Below are 19,867 nucleotides of genomic sequence, written 5' to 3'. Positions count from 1 at the left end.
GTGCTCTGCTACATCGTGGGAGTCCACTGGGCCTACTACTTATTATTGGCCACATGATTGTGGTTTTACCAGGTCGATGGATACAACTCGGTTCTCCTTTTTACCAGCAAGGGGCGGTAGTACAACTGATCTTGTTCCGCTGACAGCTAAGACAGGTACTGCTTTTCTGTAAGAAGGCCCAAATTCCTTCTTCACCGCGATCTTCTCTCTGACCAGATCCCCAATCTTTGGAATCCAGACAGGCCTTGCTGGGACAGGTGGTTTATCTTCAGTGGCTGTTGGCTGCTGTTTTAACTTTACGTTGCTCAGGCCTTTTCTTGTTTCATTTAAGTCCTGTAAAATAGCCAAACGATCTTTGATATCAAAGCATTTTTCTTCTACCACTGAAGTCTGACTATCTAAGTCCTGAATATGCATCCTAGTCCCGAACAATAGTTCGTACGGACTGAAACCTTTTAGAGAATTTCTTGGCAGATTGTTAAGACTACGTTGGACACTTGTTAAATGTTGGACCCACCCATCACCCGAACCTAATACCCTCGCCGTTATAGATTGCTTTATGTCTCGGTTTTTTCTTTCCACAATCCCATTTCCCTCAGGATGGAAGGGACAAGAGTACCGCAATGCAATGCCCATGCTGGTCATGGCCTCCTTATAAGCTCGAGAGCTAAAAGCAGGTCCCTGGTCAGAATGTAGCATGCCAATTGCGTATGTGCCGATATGGACTCGCAAATCTTTTATAACAGTTCTGGCGTCAGCCGAGCGCTGGGGCCACATCAAAATGAATCTCGTGCAGGAATCCACTGCGACCATGATATATTTATAGTTGCCATCCCTTTGTAAGGGACCACAGTGGTCCAGGTAAACACACGCTAATGGTTTATCTGAGATTAGAAGGGGCGTCTGTGCTGGTCGTTTCACTGTTGATACTTTCATTCTTTGGCATGTCTCGCATTCTAGAACATAGTTCCTAGTCTGTTTTCTCATACGTGGCCACCAATATCTCTGTTTTAATAACGATATTGTGGCAGAAACGCCAGCATGTGCAGAAGCCAGCCCTTCGTGTGCCGCTGTAATTAGTCCTAACCTGTGTTCCATGTTTGGAATTGCCCTATCCCCCACTCCAGGGATTCGAGCAAATGGAACATTATTCGCATCAGTTATGTATGAGTACTTTACTGGAAAGCCTTTCGGGAGTGATTTTATATCATCTTTTACCGTAGCACTGACAGCTTGCATTATATCGCTGTCTATTTTTGTTTTTGACCGGGTGATAGCAGCTACGGAAGCCGTTTGTACAGCTGCCTTCGCGGCCTCATCAGCCAATGAATTCCCCGCAACGTGAACGCCATCACGCTGATGACTCAGTGTATGTATCACGTGAGTCTTTTGTAGTTCTTTCTGTAGAAGAACTACTTGTTCCCAAAGCGTTTTATACTTGATTGTGCCACCTTTTGCATCTTTGAAACCGTTTTGAACCCAGTTCTGCAAGTATTCATTATAAGACTGAACGCAGTAATATGAATCGCACACTATTAGTGTGGGGAATTCGCGATCGGTATTTTCAAGCGCCATCTTAAATGCTAGTAGTTCAGTTCATTGATCCGAACTATCTTTTACAGACTGAGTCATAGTTACCAATGGTCTCAATTTTCCTTTGTGCCACCGGCATTTGACAACTGCGCATGCAGCACTATAATTGTGTTTACCCCCAACTGCGGGTTGTGCTGATCCGTCTGTATATATTACACAGGCGTAAAGTTGCAGAGGTAGAATCTCGATTGGCAGAGGATATTCTAATTCATATTTTAGATTTTTTAATTTTTTCATTTCCGGGTCAAAGTAGTATTTCACGTCTTCTGTAGCAAGAGAATTTTCCCATTCGATCCATTTTGGATCTAATGCCACCTTAGTCAAATTGTGTGGGCTTGTTAATGCCTCAAAGGCTGATTCTGCTGTTAAAACAGTTATTCTTTTGCCTTGTGCTTGGGCTCTTTCTTTTGCTACAGCAGTTTGAACCGCATTTACAATGTTTTCTGTAATACTGAATGTTTTTTCAGCTTGTGTGTACAAGTGTGATTTGTAAGCTATTGGTACCTTTTCTCCCTCATTAGAGGTCAGGTACGTGAATCCGCATCTTCCTGGGATGACTCGGATTACAAGGTTGCGTGTGTTATCGCGAGTTTGCAATTTTGTTTTAGTTAACATATCTGCTTGCAATGATCTCAAAATTTCTGTGTGTTTTTGAGTCCAATTGATTGGTTTGAAATCAGGTTTTATTAGTTCATAGAGAGGTTTAACCCTCTCTGCATAATTTAGAATGTAAGTTCTTCCGAAATTCAGGAAACCTAGTATTGATTGTAAGTTCTTCAGCGTTTTTGGTGCTTGGAGTACAGCGCATCTCTCTAAGAAATTGTCCGCTAGGCTTTTGCCTTCACTTGATAATTCACATCCTAAAAACAGGACAGTTAGATGGGCAATTCGAGACTTTTTAAAGTTGAATTTGTAACCCTCTGCTGCGAAACCAAGTATTATGGTGTTCACTCTTTTCAAGTGAGTGTCCAAGTCATCATCTGTGAGATAGATGTCATCGACATAAGATAATGCCTCATCATCATATATTTGTAGTTACTCTGTTACTCTTGCTGAGAATAATCCTGGGCTATTCTTGAATCCCTGTGGGAGTCGACAGAAATTTTTCTGCGACCCCATTATTGAGAAAGCGGTCAAATACCTGCTTTCAGGTGCAATGTTTTAAAAGAATCCATTAGAGATGTCTAATGTTGTTTTGTATTTTTTGCGCACGATGTTATTCATTAGTGCTGCACTGTGTGAGTTTTGTACTGCAAATGTCTTGCAACATGAGTTAAGGTGTCTGTAGTCCAAAACTAGACGATATGAATCGTCTGGTTTGGAGACAGGAAACAAAGGATTGTTCATTTGAGAGGTGCATGTTTCAATCAACCCCTAGTTGATCTAAGATCTCCCTGACTTGTTTTTTAGCTTCTTGCTTAATTGGGTACTGCCTTTGCGCAGTTGGTTGACATTTTAACTGGATTTTGTGAGGAGGAGAGTCCTCATCCCATCCAACATGATTTTTGTATACTGCAGGAGCTTGGGCTACTGCCCATTTTCTTGCATATGTATATTTTTTATGAATTGGAATATGGTTTGAGAAGGCAGGCATAATCATTTCTTCGCCATGAGGGAACTCCCTGACAAACTCTGGTGGCCCGTCTTTCTCAGCTAAAAGGATGTCATAGCCTTTTGAAAGATTATCCCAAAAGAGACCCCTTACTTTCCTAGTCTTATCTCCCTCTATACGTAATGTTATTTCGTATATTTTATGAGGTTTGCTAACTCTGGTATCCGCAGTTTCCACCTGAATGTATTCATTCGTGTCCACTGTCTCCAGAAGATTCATCAGGATCTTGCGAGCTATGGTCACTTCTGCTGCGCTGTCTAGCATTGTCTGGGCCCACTCTCCGTTTTTCAGTTGTGTCCTCAGGATCCTCGGCATGCTTAATTATTTTAATACTGGCTACCTTCTTTCTGGAAATTGTAATTATTTACTTTGATGAGCAGGTTCTTTGTCTTTGGACTTGACGTGCTCTTCTCTGTGTTCTGACCGTCCTCTTCTTTCCGATTTCTGCAAGGAAGTCTGAAAAGATCGAGAGGGACGTTTATCAATATCTTGATATCTATCAGGTTTCTTTAGATTATCCCTATTTCTAAGGTTGTATCTTTTCTCAGAGGGCTCCCTCTGGGGAGACTTGTGTCCTTGGTCCAGAGATCTTTCTCTCCGCCGAGGAGACCTTCCTCTGGACTGGAATCTTTTTTCTTTGGGAGTGGATTGTTTATTTCCATCCCAGCTCTTTTTTGGAGTGTTTAAATTATTTTTAATAAATATCTTTTCAGGATTTTCAGTTAGTTGGGGTTTTACTGATTTCCCACCCAAACTATCTCTTCCTAGTTCTTCATAGGATTTTTCTATGATTCTGGCAAGTTCAAATGGTTGTTCTGCTATATCTGTTTCTTTCAATCTCTGGCAGATCGCCACAGATGCTGCTTCTCCTTTTATGTTGGCTAATAATATAGCCGAGACCTGCTTGAAGTCTTTCAGTAATTTCATACCCAGAGTTAAAGCAGGTTCTGGACCGTATTCATTTTGAATCTGTCTTAGCACATCTGGTATAACCGCCATGGACGGAACACCATGTGTTTTTGGATAAATGGAAGCAAAGACTGTGCCCCAAGTGTCACAGTTCTCCACATGTGGTGCGATCCCCATTGGAAGACAGATAGTCAGAATTCTGTGTTTCTCAGTAGATGTAGTATCCGGAAATACTGCCTCTATTTGAGTAATTTTTTGTGCTAACCAGAATGGAATTTGTTCCTGTTTTGCGGGTACTTTACCAAGACATGATTGTATGTTCTGTGGTGTTATTTTGTTTGTGTTCCCCTGATGAGGGGTCAGCTGTGGAATGTTAATAGCTGGTTGGACTGTTGAAGTCCGCATTACATATTGGACTAATTGTCTATGTATTTTAATCAGTTGTTTTAGCTGGGCTAAAAGTTCTGGTACTGACATTTTTTCGATGTCTGGATGTGGTGTGTAGCTGGCTAGAACCGGCCACGTTGCTCCTGGTCTACCTAGTGGACCGAGCCTGGTGATGTGATTATTATGTTTTAGGGCGCCTTTAAACCAGAGCAGGTGCTCTTGGTATTTTAATGGGATTTCAACCTCCTCGAAAGGGGTGTATTCATCCGGAGGTTCCTCTATTTTGTAATAGTGGAAGTCGTGTGTGACAGCGTTTGCTGCTGGAAAATTTATCCATGAATAGAATACCTCTGTCTGCCGATACTCATGGGACTCAATTACGAATACGACTATGCCACCTCTTGGTGTTAGTCCGTTTTCTATAAGTTTAAGAGTTATAGTTTTCCTTATGTTGACCGGAATGAGTATAACACTCGGCTCATTTTCTTGGAGACTTGTGTCATCCGCTAGGAGTCGAGCTGCTATTCTAGCTGCCTCCCTTTCTTCTTCATTTTCTGACATTTTTACTGACAGAAAGGTTTTTGTTGCAGATCAAGTTTCAAGGAAACAAAGATTAGGTGCACAATATTTGGAACACTGTATCCTTCAACGTTGACTAAACCAAAAACTATACATAGAAATCTCTTCCTACTAAGTTCCGTCGGATTTTAACCTTTTACCCACTCCAGACGTCTTTAGGAGTATTTACGGGAAAAGGGGTCTGTGTGAAAAAGCACGACTGAGTTACTCTAACGTCTTGCGTTAGATTTATCGCCTTACCAAACGTTGGGCGCCATGTAGTGTAGTTCCTATATTCCCAATAGGCTCTGCGCATTGGAATAATATATTCAGCAGTGTAGACGTAGGACTGGGGTTATCTAGGTCTCTACTGACTATATTAGACTTAAGTTTTTGCCAGCTAGCTCAGAGGTCACTAGAAACTTTCTCGAATAAACGAGGAGGAGTTTAACCTCCCTGGATAGACAAGAAGGGATTAGCTTCTGACAACCATATAACATGACAACTTTGCTCCCTCAGAATAAGAGTGTATCTCTAGAGTTGTGTGAAAACAATAGACAGCTATTTCACTCAGTCAAGTGTGCATACTTAGTTTCACCAGAGTGCAGAGAAAAGAGAGACGGGCGTTTTCAATAAAAGGTTGTTATTTATTGAGCAGTCTTCTTTCTCATACAAGAGAAATGAATTGCCACAATTGCAATACTCATAGTAAAGTAAAGTGCGTACAGTAAAAGGAGGATCAAGAAATAGTACTGTAAAAGCATTGATATTGTTTCTTAGCCATAAGATACTTTAAAATAGATAAAATATATACATACTTATATACATTGACTAACGTACTCAACTGGTGCTTCTAAATACGCCTACCCCGGTGTACCTGACCTAAGCCTAATACGTGGGAAGGAGTAAGTAAGTAGCAGTTTAAGTTAAGTTTGTTTTGCCAAGAATCTGAGTCAAGAATTCTCTCTAAGGTTTTAGTCAGCTCCGTACCTGGGTATTAGAAAGCAGGAGGTCTTGTATCTCTCTCAGGACTCGATATCCCAGTAACCCGCGTAGGTATCTGGAAACACCGGAGCTGGATTTCTCGGCAGGAGAAAAGACAGCGTCTCTCTCAGTGCATCAAAAGAGGAGGGGCAGCTTCCGTGGGCTCTCGCATCAGCTGGGCTCTCGGGCAAGTAGATAGCTGCTCTGCTCCAAAACCACCACCGTGTGTTTGCTTAAGGCAACGTTGGTATATTTATACCTGAAAGGTGCCGGGTTTGACGTAAGGTTGGACATAAGACGTCAATAAAGATGTCACTAAGAACTGGCCGTTCTTACAGTGCTTTACAGGAGTTCTAGGATGAAATCAAAACAAAAGCAAAGGGGATTTCCCAGGTTGCTGGAGGTTTGGTTTGTTTAGAGAACTCGTTGTGCTTTCTAGGAGTCTGGGGAAGTAGCCTTGCTTAATGTGACAGCATGTGCTACGACTGAATATGGATATGAATACTATGCCGTTATAGGGATATTATTGATTATAACCGAACAAGGGCATAAAATAGTAATATCGATTTAGGCTCCTGGATAAAAACACAATACAAGCAGGGTTCTGATAATGTTTTAATTGGATTTTAACCAGTTGTATGTATATGTGCTTTTATGGTGATTTTTAATCATCGAATAAAGAACCCTTGACTTGACTTGACTGGGTGTGAGTGTTTGATTGGTTCAGATGCTCCATCCATCACCACCCCCTTTTTGTACCACTTGGAATGGGGTGAGCATCTGTCTTGGTGACAGAGTTGAGCCCTCTATAGTCCACACAGAACCTCACCTCTCTCTTTCCACCCTGTTAATGAGGTTTGGGGGCCAGACCACTGGGCTAGCCCAGGGGCTCTCTGAGGGTTCAATAACACCTAACTCCAGCATTGTGCTGACTTCATCTTTGATGCTTTCTTTGACTTGGTATGACTGGCGATAGATCTTGTTTTTGACAGGTGAACTGTCACCAGTGTCAACATCATGGGTACACCAGTTTGTCAGACCATGGGTCAGGGAAAAGAGACCAGCATACTGTTGCAAGACTTGCTTGCAGTCAGTCTGCTATTGGGCAGAGAGGGTGTCTGAAAAGACAACTCCATCTACTGACCCATCTTTTGGGCTGTAGGAGAGGAGATCAGGGAGAGGTTCACTCTCTGCTTCCTGTTCCTCATCAGTCACCATCAACATGGTGATGTCAGCCCTGTCATTGTAGAGCTTTAGGCGATTCACACGGATAACCCTTTTGGGTGTCCTGCTTGTGCCCGGTCAACTAAGTAAGTGACCTCACTCTTTTACTCTAGGATAGGGTAAGGGCCACTCCATCTGTCTTGGAGAGCCCTTGGTGCCACTGGCTCCAAGACCCACACCTGTTGCCCAGGTTGAAATTCAACCAGCGCAGCTTTTTGGTCATACCAGTGCTTCTGAAGTTCCTGGCTGGCCTCAAGATTCTTGGATGCCTTTTCCATGTACTCAGCCATTCTGGACCTTGGGCCAAGTACATAATCCACAATGTCTTGTTTGAGGTCTTGGAGAGGCCCCTCCCAACCCTTTTTCACAAGACAAAGTGGTCCCCTAACAGGATGACCAAACAGAAGTTCAAAGGGGAAAACGCTACTCCCTTCTGTGGCACTTCCCTATAAGCGAAAAGCAGGCATGGCAATAGTACATCCCATCTCCTCTTGAGTTTTTCAGGGAGCCCCATGATCATACCTTTAAATGTCTTGCTGTCCAACAAGTGGGTGGTATGGGGTAGTAAACTTGTACTGCACTCCACACTCCTTCCACGTGTGCTTTAGGTATGCAGACATGAAGTTGGAACCTCTGTCTGAAACCACCTCCTTAGGAAAGCCTACCCTGGTGAAAACACCCAGGAGGGCCTTGGCTACTGCAGGAGCTCTAGTAGTCCTAAGTGGAATTGCTTCAGGGTACCTAGTTGGTTGCATGATCCTACTACTACTAGAATAAATTTTTTTCCTGAGGCTGTGGGAGGTTCAAGTGGAACCACAATGTCCAAGGACCCTCCTCGACGGCCCAGACGACGCCTGCAGACTCACAGAAAGGGACCCTTCCACCGCAACCAGCAGAGAGTAACATTTCCCGACGTCTAAAGACACCCCTGCACCCGGCGCCCCACGGGCCCCCTGTGCTCTACTCCTGGGTGTATACCTATCCTCCAAGATCCCAACTTACTCCTCGAAGTGTTGGTCGCTCCTGAAGGATCTCAGTCGCCAAGCCTGCAGCCTTTGTTCACCTTTTAAGTTCTCCATTGAATAACATCGAGCGCCCGACTGCTCAAAAGCACCCTGCACCCAGCCGCCCGAGTGCCCCTGGCGTGCACCCTTGGTCCTAACCTACTTCCCCATTTGCCCTGAGCGAGTGACCAGGAGCCCAGCTCCCACAGCCGCGTGGCCTGCTTGCCAGCAGCCACCAACCGAAGGCCCCCTGCCTCTCATTAGATAACATTCGGCCTAACTACCTCTGCACCCAGCTGCCCCTGTGCCGCTGATGGTGTACCAACTGTACCTACCTGACCCTGGGAGATCCCAGAGTCTATGCCCATAACCTTAAGTCTGCCACTTGAGTACTTACCTAAAAGCGGATAACTCACTTTTCTTCCATAGGCTAACATTGACTGGTTTCACTTGGAAATTCTTCTAAGTGGGGAGTTTTGGAACTTTAAAATATTCATCTAAAATCAGCCGAACAACAAATTCTGATTTACTCACCAGTTATCAGGAGACACCTCAGTGCTGCATCTTTTAGCCCAGTACTGACCCTGACAAGTAATTTTAACCGTACTTAACAGTAACTTGCATTTCCTTCCATAGGATATCATTGCCTGCTTTTTGCTGAAAAAGTTTCTAAGTGTCGATTTTTGAAACGTACAAATATTATTTAAAAATCGTGCCAACAATAAAAACTTAATTACTTGCCCAGCACTGGATTACAAAAGTAACGCAAACATACTTTACCTGCAAATTGACCAATTGCTAAAGAAATTCAAATGGAGGGACTAGAAACCCAGATTAGCCCTTAAGAAACTTAGACTAGAGAAGAAGCTAGGAGGGCTCAACATGGCTGACCTAAGAACCTTCCAAACAGCCTTTATAGCCAGACAAGGAATGCACTGGATCCTTCCTAGCCAACCATGTAAACCAACATGGCTCTCTATTGAGAGAGCCATCCTAAACAACACCGAGCCCCTAACTCTCCTTACCGCCAACAAACATGCACAACTGGCCAACCCGATCTTTGAGATCACAAGACAAGCACTGCTCAAAGTAGACCAAAAACTCGAACACAGCATCAGAAACTCAAACTGGGAAGCACTCTCGGCAAACTCCAAGATCAAATACAATGGGAAACCCCTAGACATAAAATCATGGCAAACACTAGGCTTCTCGTACCCAGCGCAGCTAGAGACAGAGGGATCCCCACACATTTTCAAAAACCTGAAAGCCCAGCACACACTTCCAGAAAGTGAACTATATAACTTTCTAGCCATCAAAACAGCCATACCAAAATCAGACCTTCAATCTTTCACTACATGGACACAATAAATGCAAGCGGCCATCAGGTGTCACACCTGTATAAACTTCTTCGCCCCACCTCCACCAAACTCCACGCTAAAAACACCAAATAATGGGAAGAGAAACTAGGTACCAAACTCGCAGAAAGAGAACTAGAAACCTTTTGGGCAGCCCGATCAAAAAACATAGTATCACCGGTGCTAGCACAAACAAAATTCTGGCTATTCCACCAAGCACACTGGACACCAGCGCACCTAGCATTGTTAGGGCTCAAAGAGAATGATAGGTGCTGGAACTGCGAGACAGAAAAAGGCGACCTCGCACACCTTATATATCACTGCAGAAAAATAAACACATTTTGGGGGAGGGTAACCGAATTCATTAACAAAACGATAGGCTGCTCTCTTGACTGAAATTTTGCCACAATCACTACGGCCCATATCACAACAGATGTTACCAGTCAACATAACATGACAGACTCCTCCTAGACTTCCTCTTGACTACAGCAGTGAAAACGATCTTAGCCAAATGGAAGGACACCTCCAAAGTTACATTCAAAGGATGGCTGAATTGGGTAACATTCCTCAGAGGAGCAGACAACACCGCACTCAGATACACACCATGGAGAAACCCAAACAGGAAAATGTGGGAGAAACTGGACATATACCTAAACACATACAAGCCGCCATGAAGACCAAAGTACCAGACCCAATGCAGCCAAAATAGAGCCCAACTTGACCGGTCGACCTGACAACAAACACCCACCAGTCAAGCTTTATGTTCCATGTTGTATGTTAAGTCTAATGTTTCAATGATGAATCAACCAACGGTACCAACCTGTGTCAAAAATGTCGGACGTGCGGAAAAAACCGGGACCAGACATGAGCAAACACGTAGTACCCGATAATAATGCCTAAAAACATGTAATTGTAGTATGTCATTGTTCTTTTTTATTCTCTGTAACATGTAAATACCAATAAAAAAAAAAATCTTTACAAAAAAAAAATCACTACTATAACCAAAACGCTTTTACTTAACTGTTTGTAGGAAATGACCCAGGACTAGAAATTCCCATTGAATTCAATGTTGCATTGAGTTTGAACTGTAACTATTGTAATCAAAAAGTCTAACGTCTATTTGAAAAGTATTTAACTACAGTAACTCAGTCTGAGAATGTATTGAATATGCTACTTACCAGTATGCATCTGTTCTTGGCATGTAGGGCTGCTGACATTCATATCTATAGCATAGATCGCCGCCTAGTGTTGGGTCCGGATGATTGCACATTGTTGTCCTGGAAGAGTCTTCGAAGTATCACGAGATAGGTGGCTCCTCCCCTGGACTACAGTGCGCATGGGCATCGACTCCATCCCCAGATTGTTTTTAGCCATTGTGGCAAAGATGGAGTGTAATAGTGTAAGCGATGGCCATGCTAAGAGTAAGTGTTAAAAAGTCTGCAGCCGCTACAGGCGCCGGGGAGGAGGGCGGGCGATATGAATGTCAGCAGCCCTACATGCCAAGAACAGATGCATACTGGTAAGTAGCATATTCAGTTCGAGGCATGTGGGCTGCTGAATTCATATCTATAGCATAGAATACATAGCAGTCCGTCTATTAACGGCGGCCGCCTGTGCCAGCTGCAGAAGTCTGAAAAAGCGTTTTAAGAACAGCCTGCCCTACAGCTGCTTGGAGTGCACATCTACACAGTAGTGTTTAGTAAATGTGTGTGGTGTAGACCATGTGGCTGCTCTACAAATATCTTCCAAAGGGATATTACCAAGGAAAGCCATAGAGGCCCCCAACTTTCGGGTGGAGTGGGCTCTTGGAGGGACCGTTAAAGTGCGCTTAGCCTTGTGATAGCAAATCTGAATGCACTTAACGATCCACCTGGCTATACCTGCCTTGGAAATGGGGTTGCCTTTGTGCTGGGCTGAGAAGGCAACAAAGAGTTGTTGTGTTTTCCTAAAGTCTTTGGTCCTATCGATGTAGTACATCAAGGCTCGTTTGACATCAAGAGTGTGGAGCATTCTTTCGGCAACTGTTTCTGGGTTTTGAAAGAATGCGGACAGTTCAATGGTCTGATTGACATGGAACTGCGAAACCACTTTAGGAAGAAATTTAGGGTTAGTGCGCAGCACCACCCTGTTGGAGTGAATTTGAATGAATGGCTCTTGTACAGTGAGCGCCTGTAGCTCACTAACACGTCGCAGAGACGTAATGGCAATGAGAAAAGCAACTTTCCATGTCAAGAACTGAATCTCACATGAATGTAGAGGCTCAAAAGGTGGGCCCATCAACCTGGTGAGGACCACATTGAGGTTCCATACAGGAGCTGGCGGGGTCCTGGGAGGGATGACCCGCTTCAGGCCTTCTAGGAAGGCTTTAATGGCATGCACTCTGAAGACGGAGAGATGCTGCCTGTTCTGGAGATAAGCCGCTATGGCGGATAAGTGTATCCTGATGGAAGCGTATGCTAGATTGCATTTGTAAAGATGTAACAAATAGCAGATGATGTTGGGAGTGGATGCGTCTAGCGGGTTGATGTTGTGTGTAGCACAGTAAATGACAAACCACTTCCATTTTGCTGCATAGCAGGCTCTGGTGGTGGGCTTTCTTGCCTCCCGTATGATATCCATGCATTCAGGAGGCAAGTCAAGGTAGCCAAACTGAAGCTGGTAGTTAGGGGGGACTTTATTGCTTTAGCGGCCACATACGCCAAGCTTCGTAGAGATAAAAGAGAGGAGTTGGAGGGGGAAGTGCGGGGTGTAGAATCTGTCCATAAGCGAACTGGGGCTCGCAGGGTCTGTAGGGAGCTCGAGACCAAGAGGCGCATGCTGAAGCATCTGGATCTCGATAGGGCGGAACACGCGCTGCTGCGCCTGCGTCACAAGTTTTACCTGAGTGGGGAGAAGGGCGGTAAAATGCTTGGAAATCGTTTGCGGGCCCAGGTCCAATCACATGCCATCACGGAAATCCGCGACCACGCACCACTGACTCAGAGATCCTGGCGGCCTTCCGCCGTTTTGACCAAACCTTGTACACAAAGGAGGACATACCGCCCGTACATGGTGACCGATACATTGAGGCGGCTGGCATTACGCCCTTATTTGAGAATGCTGTTGAGGACCTGAACATGGAGATCCGCGTGGAAGAGGTTATCTCTGCCATTGCCAGGCTAAAGTTAGCTAAATCTCCCGGGCCCGATGGCTTCTCGGCACTTTTTTATAAAACTTTTTGCCGGAAACTGGCCCCGTTTTTGACCCGCCTTTTTAATTCGTTCCTGGACATGGGCTCAGTCACGCCCTCTATGTCTGATGCCGCCATAACGGTCATTCTTAAGCCAGGCAAGGACCCTGCTGATTGTGGTTCTTATCGGCCAATCTCCCTCCTCAACGTAGATGCCAAGCTATTTGCGGGCATCCTGGAGGCACGGCTTAGCCCTCTCCTGGATGGTGTGATTGAGCCGGACCAGTCGGGCTTCGTTCCTACTTGCCAGGGCAGCGACAACTCCAAGAGATTGCTGCATCTGCTAGACGGAGTTCACCGCGCAAAGACCCAGGCCTTCCTCCTATCCATCGACGCGGAGAAGGCCTTTGACCGGGTTGAGTGGGGGTTCCTTTTCCGAGTACTGCAGGCTTTTGGTCTTAAGGGTAATTTCTTGCATTGGATTCAGGCCCTCTATGCGTCTCCGAGAGCGGTTGTGCGTGTCAATGGCTGTAGGTCGGAACCATTTTCTATCACCAGGGGGACGCGGCAGGGGTGTCCCCTTTCTCCGCTCCTATTTGCGTTTTATATGGAGCCCTTTGCCCAACGGGTCAGGTCCCACCCCGACATTGCGGGCATTAGATTCGGAGCTGACGAGCATAAAATCAGTTTGTACGCTGATGATGTTATTCTGGCTCTGTGGAACCCCGCTGCCTCTTTACGCTGCCTCTCTGCGGAGATTCGGGCTTTTCATGACGCGGCGGGCTTTAAGGTTAATTTTACCAAGTCTGAAATCTTAAACATCTCTGTCCCGCCGGAGGAAGCGGCTGACCTGCAGCGGGATTTCGACTTCCGCTGGACGCAGTCTGACATTACATATCTGGGCATCCGCCTTGCGTCGACTGTGTCCCAGACGCTTTCCTTAAACTACACCAAGCTGATTGAACAGACCGCCAAATCTATGTCCGCCTGGTCGCGCCTCAACTTGGCCTGGCTTGGTAGACTGGCGGCTATTAAAATGACCCTTCTGCCCAGAATACTTTACGTTTTTCAAATGCTGCCTCTGACACCACCGAAGGGAGCTCTGAAGAAACTCCAGGGCCTGTTGAATAGGTTCTTCTGGGACAACAAGCGGCCCCGGGCAGCGTTTGCCACGACCACACTCCCGAAAGCAGCTGGTGGTTTGGGTTTCCCTTATCTCTCTGCCTATTTTCAGGCCTCCTGGCTTCGCTACGTGGTTGAATGGAACAGGCCTGAATCGAGTAAGCATTGGTTGTTCATGGACCAGACCGTGGCGGGTTGCAACATTTGGCGGGAACTCTGGTTACCTCGCAAAGATAGGGCATGGGGGCTATACTCCTCGCCGGTGACGTCACCAACACTCAAAGCATGGGATCAATTAGCACTTCGTAAGGGTTGGACGACCTTCCCTTCACCCATGACACTGATTGTAGACAACCCCGCCTTCCCTCCTGGCCGTGCATCACCGGTCTTCCACCGCTGGCGGGCGAAGGGTTGTAAGAGGGTGGGTATGCTTTTTGATCTTGAGGGGCTTGTCCCTTTTTCGGAGCTACGGTCGGACCATTCCCTGCTGGAGGCATCGGATGGTTTTTCTTACACGCAGGTGGGACACTGAGTGACACACCCGGCTAATGTGGAGTTGATGTCACGCTCCCTCATGGCTTTCGAATGCTGGCTTCTGCTAAAAAAATATGATCGGAGCTTTATCTCTGAACTGTATGCCATGATTTTGCGCGACTCGCGGCGGCTGCGTACAAAGGCGCAAGTGCGATGGGAAATAGAGCTGGGGCGTCCGCTTTCGCAGAGAGAGTGGGAACAGGTGTTCTATCGCGCGCATCACACTACTGCTAACACTGCGGGTACGGAGTCGGCCTACAAATTGGTGACGTACTGGTACTATACACCACCGCGCGTTGCATCCTGGGAAAAGACTAAATCCAGTCTCTGTTGGAGGGGGTGCGGTATGTCGGGCAATCTCCTGCACTTGCTGTGGCGCTGCCCTAAGCTAGAACGATACTGGACGATGATTCTAGATGAACTGGATGCTGCGTTCCAGATCACACTGCCTAGACTCCCCGAGCACACACTGCTGGGCCTCCCGCATCCCTCTTGTTTTCCCCTGTGCACGCTGCTAGGACGACAAATTGCGCTAGGGCTACTGACTGCGCGACAGGTCTTGCTGGCACGATGGGGCTCCCCGGACGTCCCGGATGTGCGTGACTGGTTGATGCGCCTGTGGCATGCCTTGGCGATGGAACGTCTTTCCTTGAACATGGATGGCAAAGGGTCCGAATATGCTACTCTGTGGGCCCCGTTTTTGCGACTTCTGTCTAAGGAGCTTAGAAAAGTTACATGTCCAAAGTATCTACAAATCCTACAGCTCATCCCCTTGGATCCGATGGGTGCTGTACTGGTGCCCTAGTTCCTGGGAACGGATCTGTCTGGGTCAGAGGGGTGTGTATGGTACGCTTAGCTTGGCTAATGGTTGATGTGGGGTGGGGGGGAGCGGGGGGAATGGGGGTGGTCGGCCAGGGGGGAATGGGTGGAGAGGGGGGGGGGGGGGGTTTCCTCTGTTTCTTTTTTGGTTCTCGTTGTTTTTCTCCTCTATGAAAATTGCGGACTCCGCTTTGCCGGTGGGGAGTGGCTATGGTTTTTACTACGCAGGACCGCCCTCCGGGATGTAGATCCAGACGCTGTGTTTACTTCTTGCTTGCTTACGCCCTGCCGGCGAGTTGATGTAGGCAGCTGGGCTGTGTATGATGCTAACTGGCCGCACAATAAAATGTTTGATTCTAAAGTTTATCTGCTTACAATGACTTCGAGGAAGTCTTTTACTGAGGTGTAAACATATACGATCTCTCTCTAGATGACGACAATCAGAAACGTTTGTTGTTGGATATTGACTGATCCAATTCCACAGTTAACAAGTGCTTGCCAGGCATCCGCTATTTATTTTTGCATCGCGCTTTCACTGTAAAGTGAAAGCGAGATGCAAAAATAAACATGCAACGCCATGTCTCCTTTTTTGTACGCCCAATCAGAGAGCCAGATTGGCGAGTGCAAGGCAGCGTGACAAAGCTTCTGATAAGAAACTTAGTCATAACAGCCGTAATGCAGGTGATCTGGTCCGGATGGGACGGACCAAAAAGCCAAGGGGAGGCAACACAGATAGCTTATTTCCAATGGCTGGCCACCATTTAACAAACAGTGACGCCAGCCAATGGAAATAAGGGGCGGGGCTTAAAGCCCTTTTCTAAAAGTAGTCATCTGCATTAAATCTTGCCGAGCAAGGTGCGCATGTGCCCAGGAACGCTAGGCGAGACCTTAAAACGAGAGTGAGACTGGGTTGTGGAAATTAAAACGAGCATTGGGGTGACACTTACATCCGGGCAGAAATTGCAGAGGCATTTGTGTCCCATTATGAGACGATATATCAGTCAGCGACTACCAGATCAATGGACGAGTGAACTGAACTGCTCACTGACCTATCCTTGCAGACTTTACCACAGGATGACAGGGAAGACATTGACTGGGACCTGACGGTGGAGGAGGTAGAGGGGACCATCAGGGACCTACAATCCGGGAAAGTGGCAGGCCCAAATGGGCTCACCACAGAACTCTTTAAAAGTGTGGCAGCTGGGGTGGCGAAACCAATGTTTGAAATGATTGCCACTGCACTGCAGGATGGTTGCTTAGATCTGAGTATCACCACAATACTGGTCATTCCGAAGAACAACAAACCCATGGAGCTCTGTAGCTCCTATCAGCCCATCTACCTACTTAACTTTAAAACAAAAGTGCTGGCAAAGGTACAGGCAAATAGGCTTGCCCCCATAATTTCCACTATTGTCCACTCAGATGAAACTGGGTTTATGCTCCAGCGCAGTACCAGACTAAGCCTCAGACACCTCTACAGGGTGATGCACGCTAAGGCAGCTAACCCAAACAAATCCAAGGCACTATCGTTGTTGGACGCCAGCAAGGCTTTTGACAGTATCGAATGGCCATACCTTCAGGCAGTTCTGCCCAGGCTCGGCTTTTGCCCTCGTTTCTGCGCACGGGTCCGCAGAGGCACACGCCTGGGGTGTCCACTTTCCCCCATACTATTCGCTCTGGAGCTCAAGCCACTCACGGCATTGCTCAGAGGGGATCCCATAGTCAGGGGCATAGAAATTGGGGGGGGGAGAAGAGCGAATCTCGCTGTGTGCAGATGACCTACTGCTCTATGCAAGCAGACCTCAGCAGACGTTCCACAGACTTATCAACATACTCCAGCTATTCGGTACATACTCGGGATACACAGGATACCAGATAAACGGAAACAAACCCCTCATTTTTAACCTTTCTGGAGCGCTACCCCCACTAACATCAGACTATGCAGCCCTAACACAACATGACAAAATTAAATATTTAGGAATATGGATAACAAAATCAGCTGAGGAATTTCCTCAATCTGAATATATACCCACAACTGACAAACTACGATGAGACACTGCTCACTGGCGTCAACTAACTCTCTCTCTTATGGGTAGGGCAGTGCTGTTCAAAATTATGGCCCTCCCGTGACTACTCTATTCTTTACAAAATACACCACACAAGATCCCGGATGCCTTTTTTCAAGCCATCGAGGGGAAGAAGTGTAACCTATTGGGGGGAGGGGCACTGCACATTGCGCTTCGCAAACTCCAACGGGGGGTGTATGAGGGTGAACTAGCTATCCCAGATATCCGAAACTACTACCCGGCGGCCCAGCTCATTAATATAAATGGCTGGGTCTTTGCTCCCCTTTCCGACCCGGCACACCGGGTAGACTGTCAGGCAATGGGAACCATTGGGCACCTGACGGCGCTGTATCATGGAAGCAGGGGGTATCGCTCCCTGCCCACACCCAGCTGGTGGTAAAAGCATGGCACAGAGCCACCAAATCACTGGGCTGGAAGGACAGATTGACCCAGCAAACCCCAGTGTGGCATTGTGGCACTTTGGGAGAGTTGGCCCGCCTACAGGAATTCCGCAGATGGACCCTCATAAGCATAGACATTCTCTGGGCCCTTGAAGTGGTTGTGGAGTTAAAATCTCCTCCTCTATATCAGAACCCCCCCCCCCCCCAAGGTAGTAACCTCAAGTCTTTGGACCTGGTAGCTTGTAAAATGCCCAATACGCCATCTACTTCCTAGTAGACTCTTCTCAAGGTCTTCAGGATGACAGATTGCCAGATTGTCGGTGGAGTCTCAACTATGCATCTAGTGATAAGGCCGCAGCGCTCTCTGCAATATTTAATAGTCTTTTTGAACGCCAGGCAAACAAAGCAGATCAACTCCTTGTGCTCTAGAAAGGTACTAGGGCTGCAGCCCGGGTAGTGATCCGACCACTGGTATTTGCTATTACATTGTGGGCAAAACTAAAAGGGTGTGTGACTATCCTACCCTTCCTTAACATTGACTTTCAATACAACCTGACCACTCGAAAAGACCCCTCCCTGGTATGGTTTGAAAACAAAGAAACACTGTCATCCATGCTAAAGTAGATGATGGGTCAGGATATTTGACGTTAGGAACCGAAAGGAAAGCAGAAATTGTCAATGGTCCAAAAGTTAGAGCTAAACGCCCAAACCAAATGGCAGAAAAAATAAAAGAATCCGAAGTGGAGTCTTTATCATGGTGCTTTAGGGCCAAGGGAGGATTCACTAGATGCCTTAAGACCAAAGACCATTTTGAAGAAGAACATTTTGCGAACATCCACACTAAACACTAAAAGGCAGAAATATGCAGGGTATGTGTATTTAAAGCAGTGCATGCAGCAAAGAAATAGTTCTAAAGATCACATATAGGAAATTGATTAAATACTATAGAAAGAGCAACATACATGTCAACTGTGCTCAGAATAAAACACAAGAGGAATTGGTTATTCTTGTAAAGAAATGATCAAAGAAGAAGAAGACTTTTGCAAAGTGAGGCTTGAAAGGAGATCATGACGTCTGATGTAGGTAAAATATTTGGATGGCAGCAGAACCTTTAAAAGCTTAATAGGGTAAAACAGGGAGGATGTTAAGGGTAAGCCAAAAACTCTGATCTGCGCCTTTAAGGGATGACCTCTGGATTCAGTCACGATAAGGAGGTTATCTTTGCAGATGTCACTGCGCACAACTTGACACATCCAAGAAAACGGTTGCAAGCCCTACTGTCTACATTCCACAAATGCGACTTTCTAGTTTAAAATAAATTGTTCAAAGCCCTCAGTTATGAGTCTCAATATAGGCAGAACATAACGTGCTTAGCTTTTTAGAGATCATGGTGTACCTTGGACAAATGACTCGATAAGGTACTGGGCATTACCGGTAAAACTAACAATCTATGGGAGTTGGATCAGATCTTCGCAAGTGGAGAAGCTAAAAAAAAAAGACAAAGTCATAAGGCAAAAGGCCCATTACTCGTAGATATACCTTGCCCGGTCCACCCATCACATTGAAGTATTGGCATGTGAAAGACTTAAGATCTTACCTTAAATTTGGGAACAGGGAGAGAGAGGTCCCGGTGCTTGGACCAAATCCGTCGGGCTCTTGGGTCTCGCACATCTCCCACAGGCATGAACCCAGAATCCTAAAGGAAGATGGGCCATACAGGTCACATTACAAAGTTATGAACAACAAAACACACAACTGAGCAGTGAAACTCCATATTTTAAAGCAATGTTTGCTCAAAAGGCCAAAAATGGTTACTTTTTTTTAAACCGAAGTTTTGCATTAAATGAAACAAACTATGAGCAAACTGAATGGGCTCCTACATTTATTAATAAGATGGCAAGACTGACATGTTCAAGTCTGTATTATTAATACATTAAATATTTTATTACCACACAGCTGTCCCCTTCCATCCCCAGAATGTTTTGTCGATTGAAAATTACATAATACAAAGAAAAGTTTAAATAAATACACACAAGAATTACACTCACCTTTTGTCATGTGAAAACATATATATATATATATATCCATCAAAAGAATTTGCCTGTTGAAGAGAGACCTCACGCCAGGTAA

At 45.9% G+C, this 19,867-nt stretch overlaps 1 protein-coding gene across 2 annotated transcripts in view; it reads right to left on the bottom strand.

The window, feature by feature from the left end:
- The window catches only part of SETD1A (SET domain containing 1A, histone lysine methyltransferase), a 1,239,111-nt gene that overhangs the window by 1,086,041 nt on the left and 133,203 nt on the right, over nucleotides 1–19,867 (bottom strand). For both annotated transcript variants that reach the window (XM_078652474.1, XM_078652473.1), the window contains exon 4: nucleotides 19,335–19,433. In XM_078652474.1, the coding sequence (XP_078508600.1) occupies nucleotides 19,335–19,433 (99 nt within the window). The remainder of the gene's footprint in view (nucleotides 1–19,334; nucleotides 19,434–19,867) is intronic.

Source organism: Lissotriton helveticus, chromosome 7, assembly GCF_964261635.1.
Source record: "Lissotriton helveticus chromosome 7, aLisHel1.1, whole genome shotgun sequence".
Taxonomy (NCBI): domain Eukaryota; kingdom Metazoa; phylum Chordata; class Amphibia; order Caudata; family Salamandridae; genus Lissotriton; species Lissotriton helveticus.
This window is presented reverse-complemented; position numbering and strand designations above follow the sequence as displayed.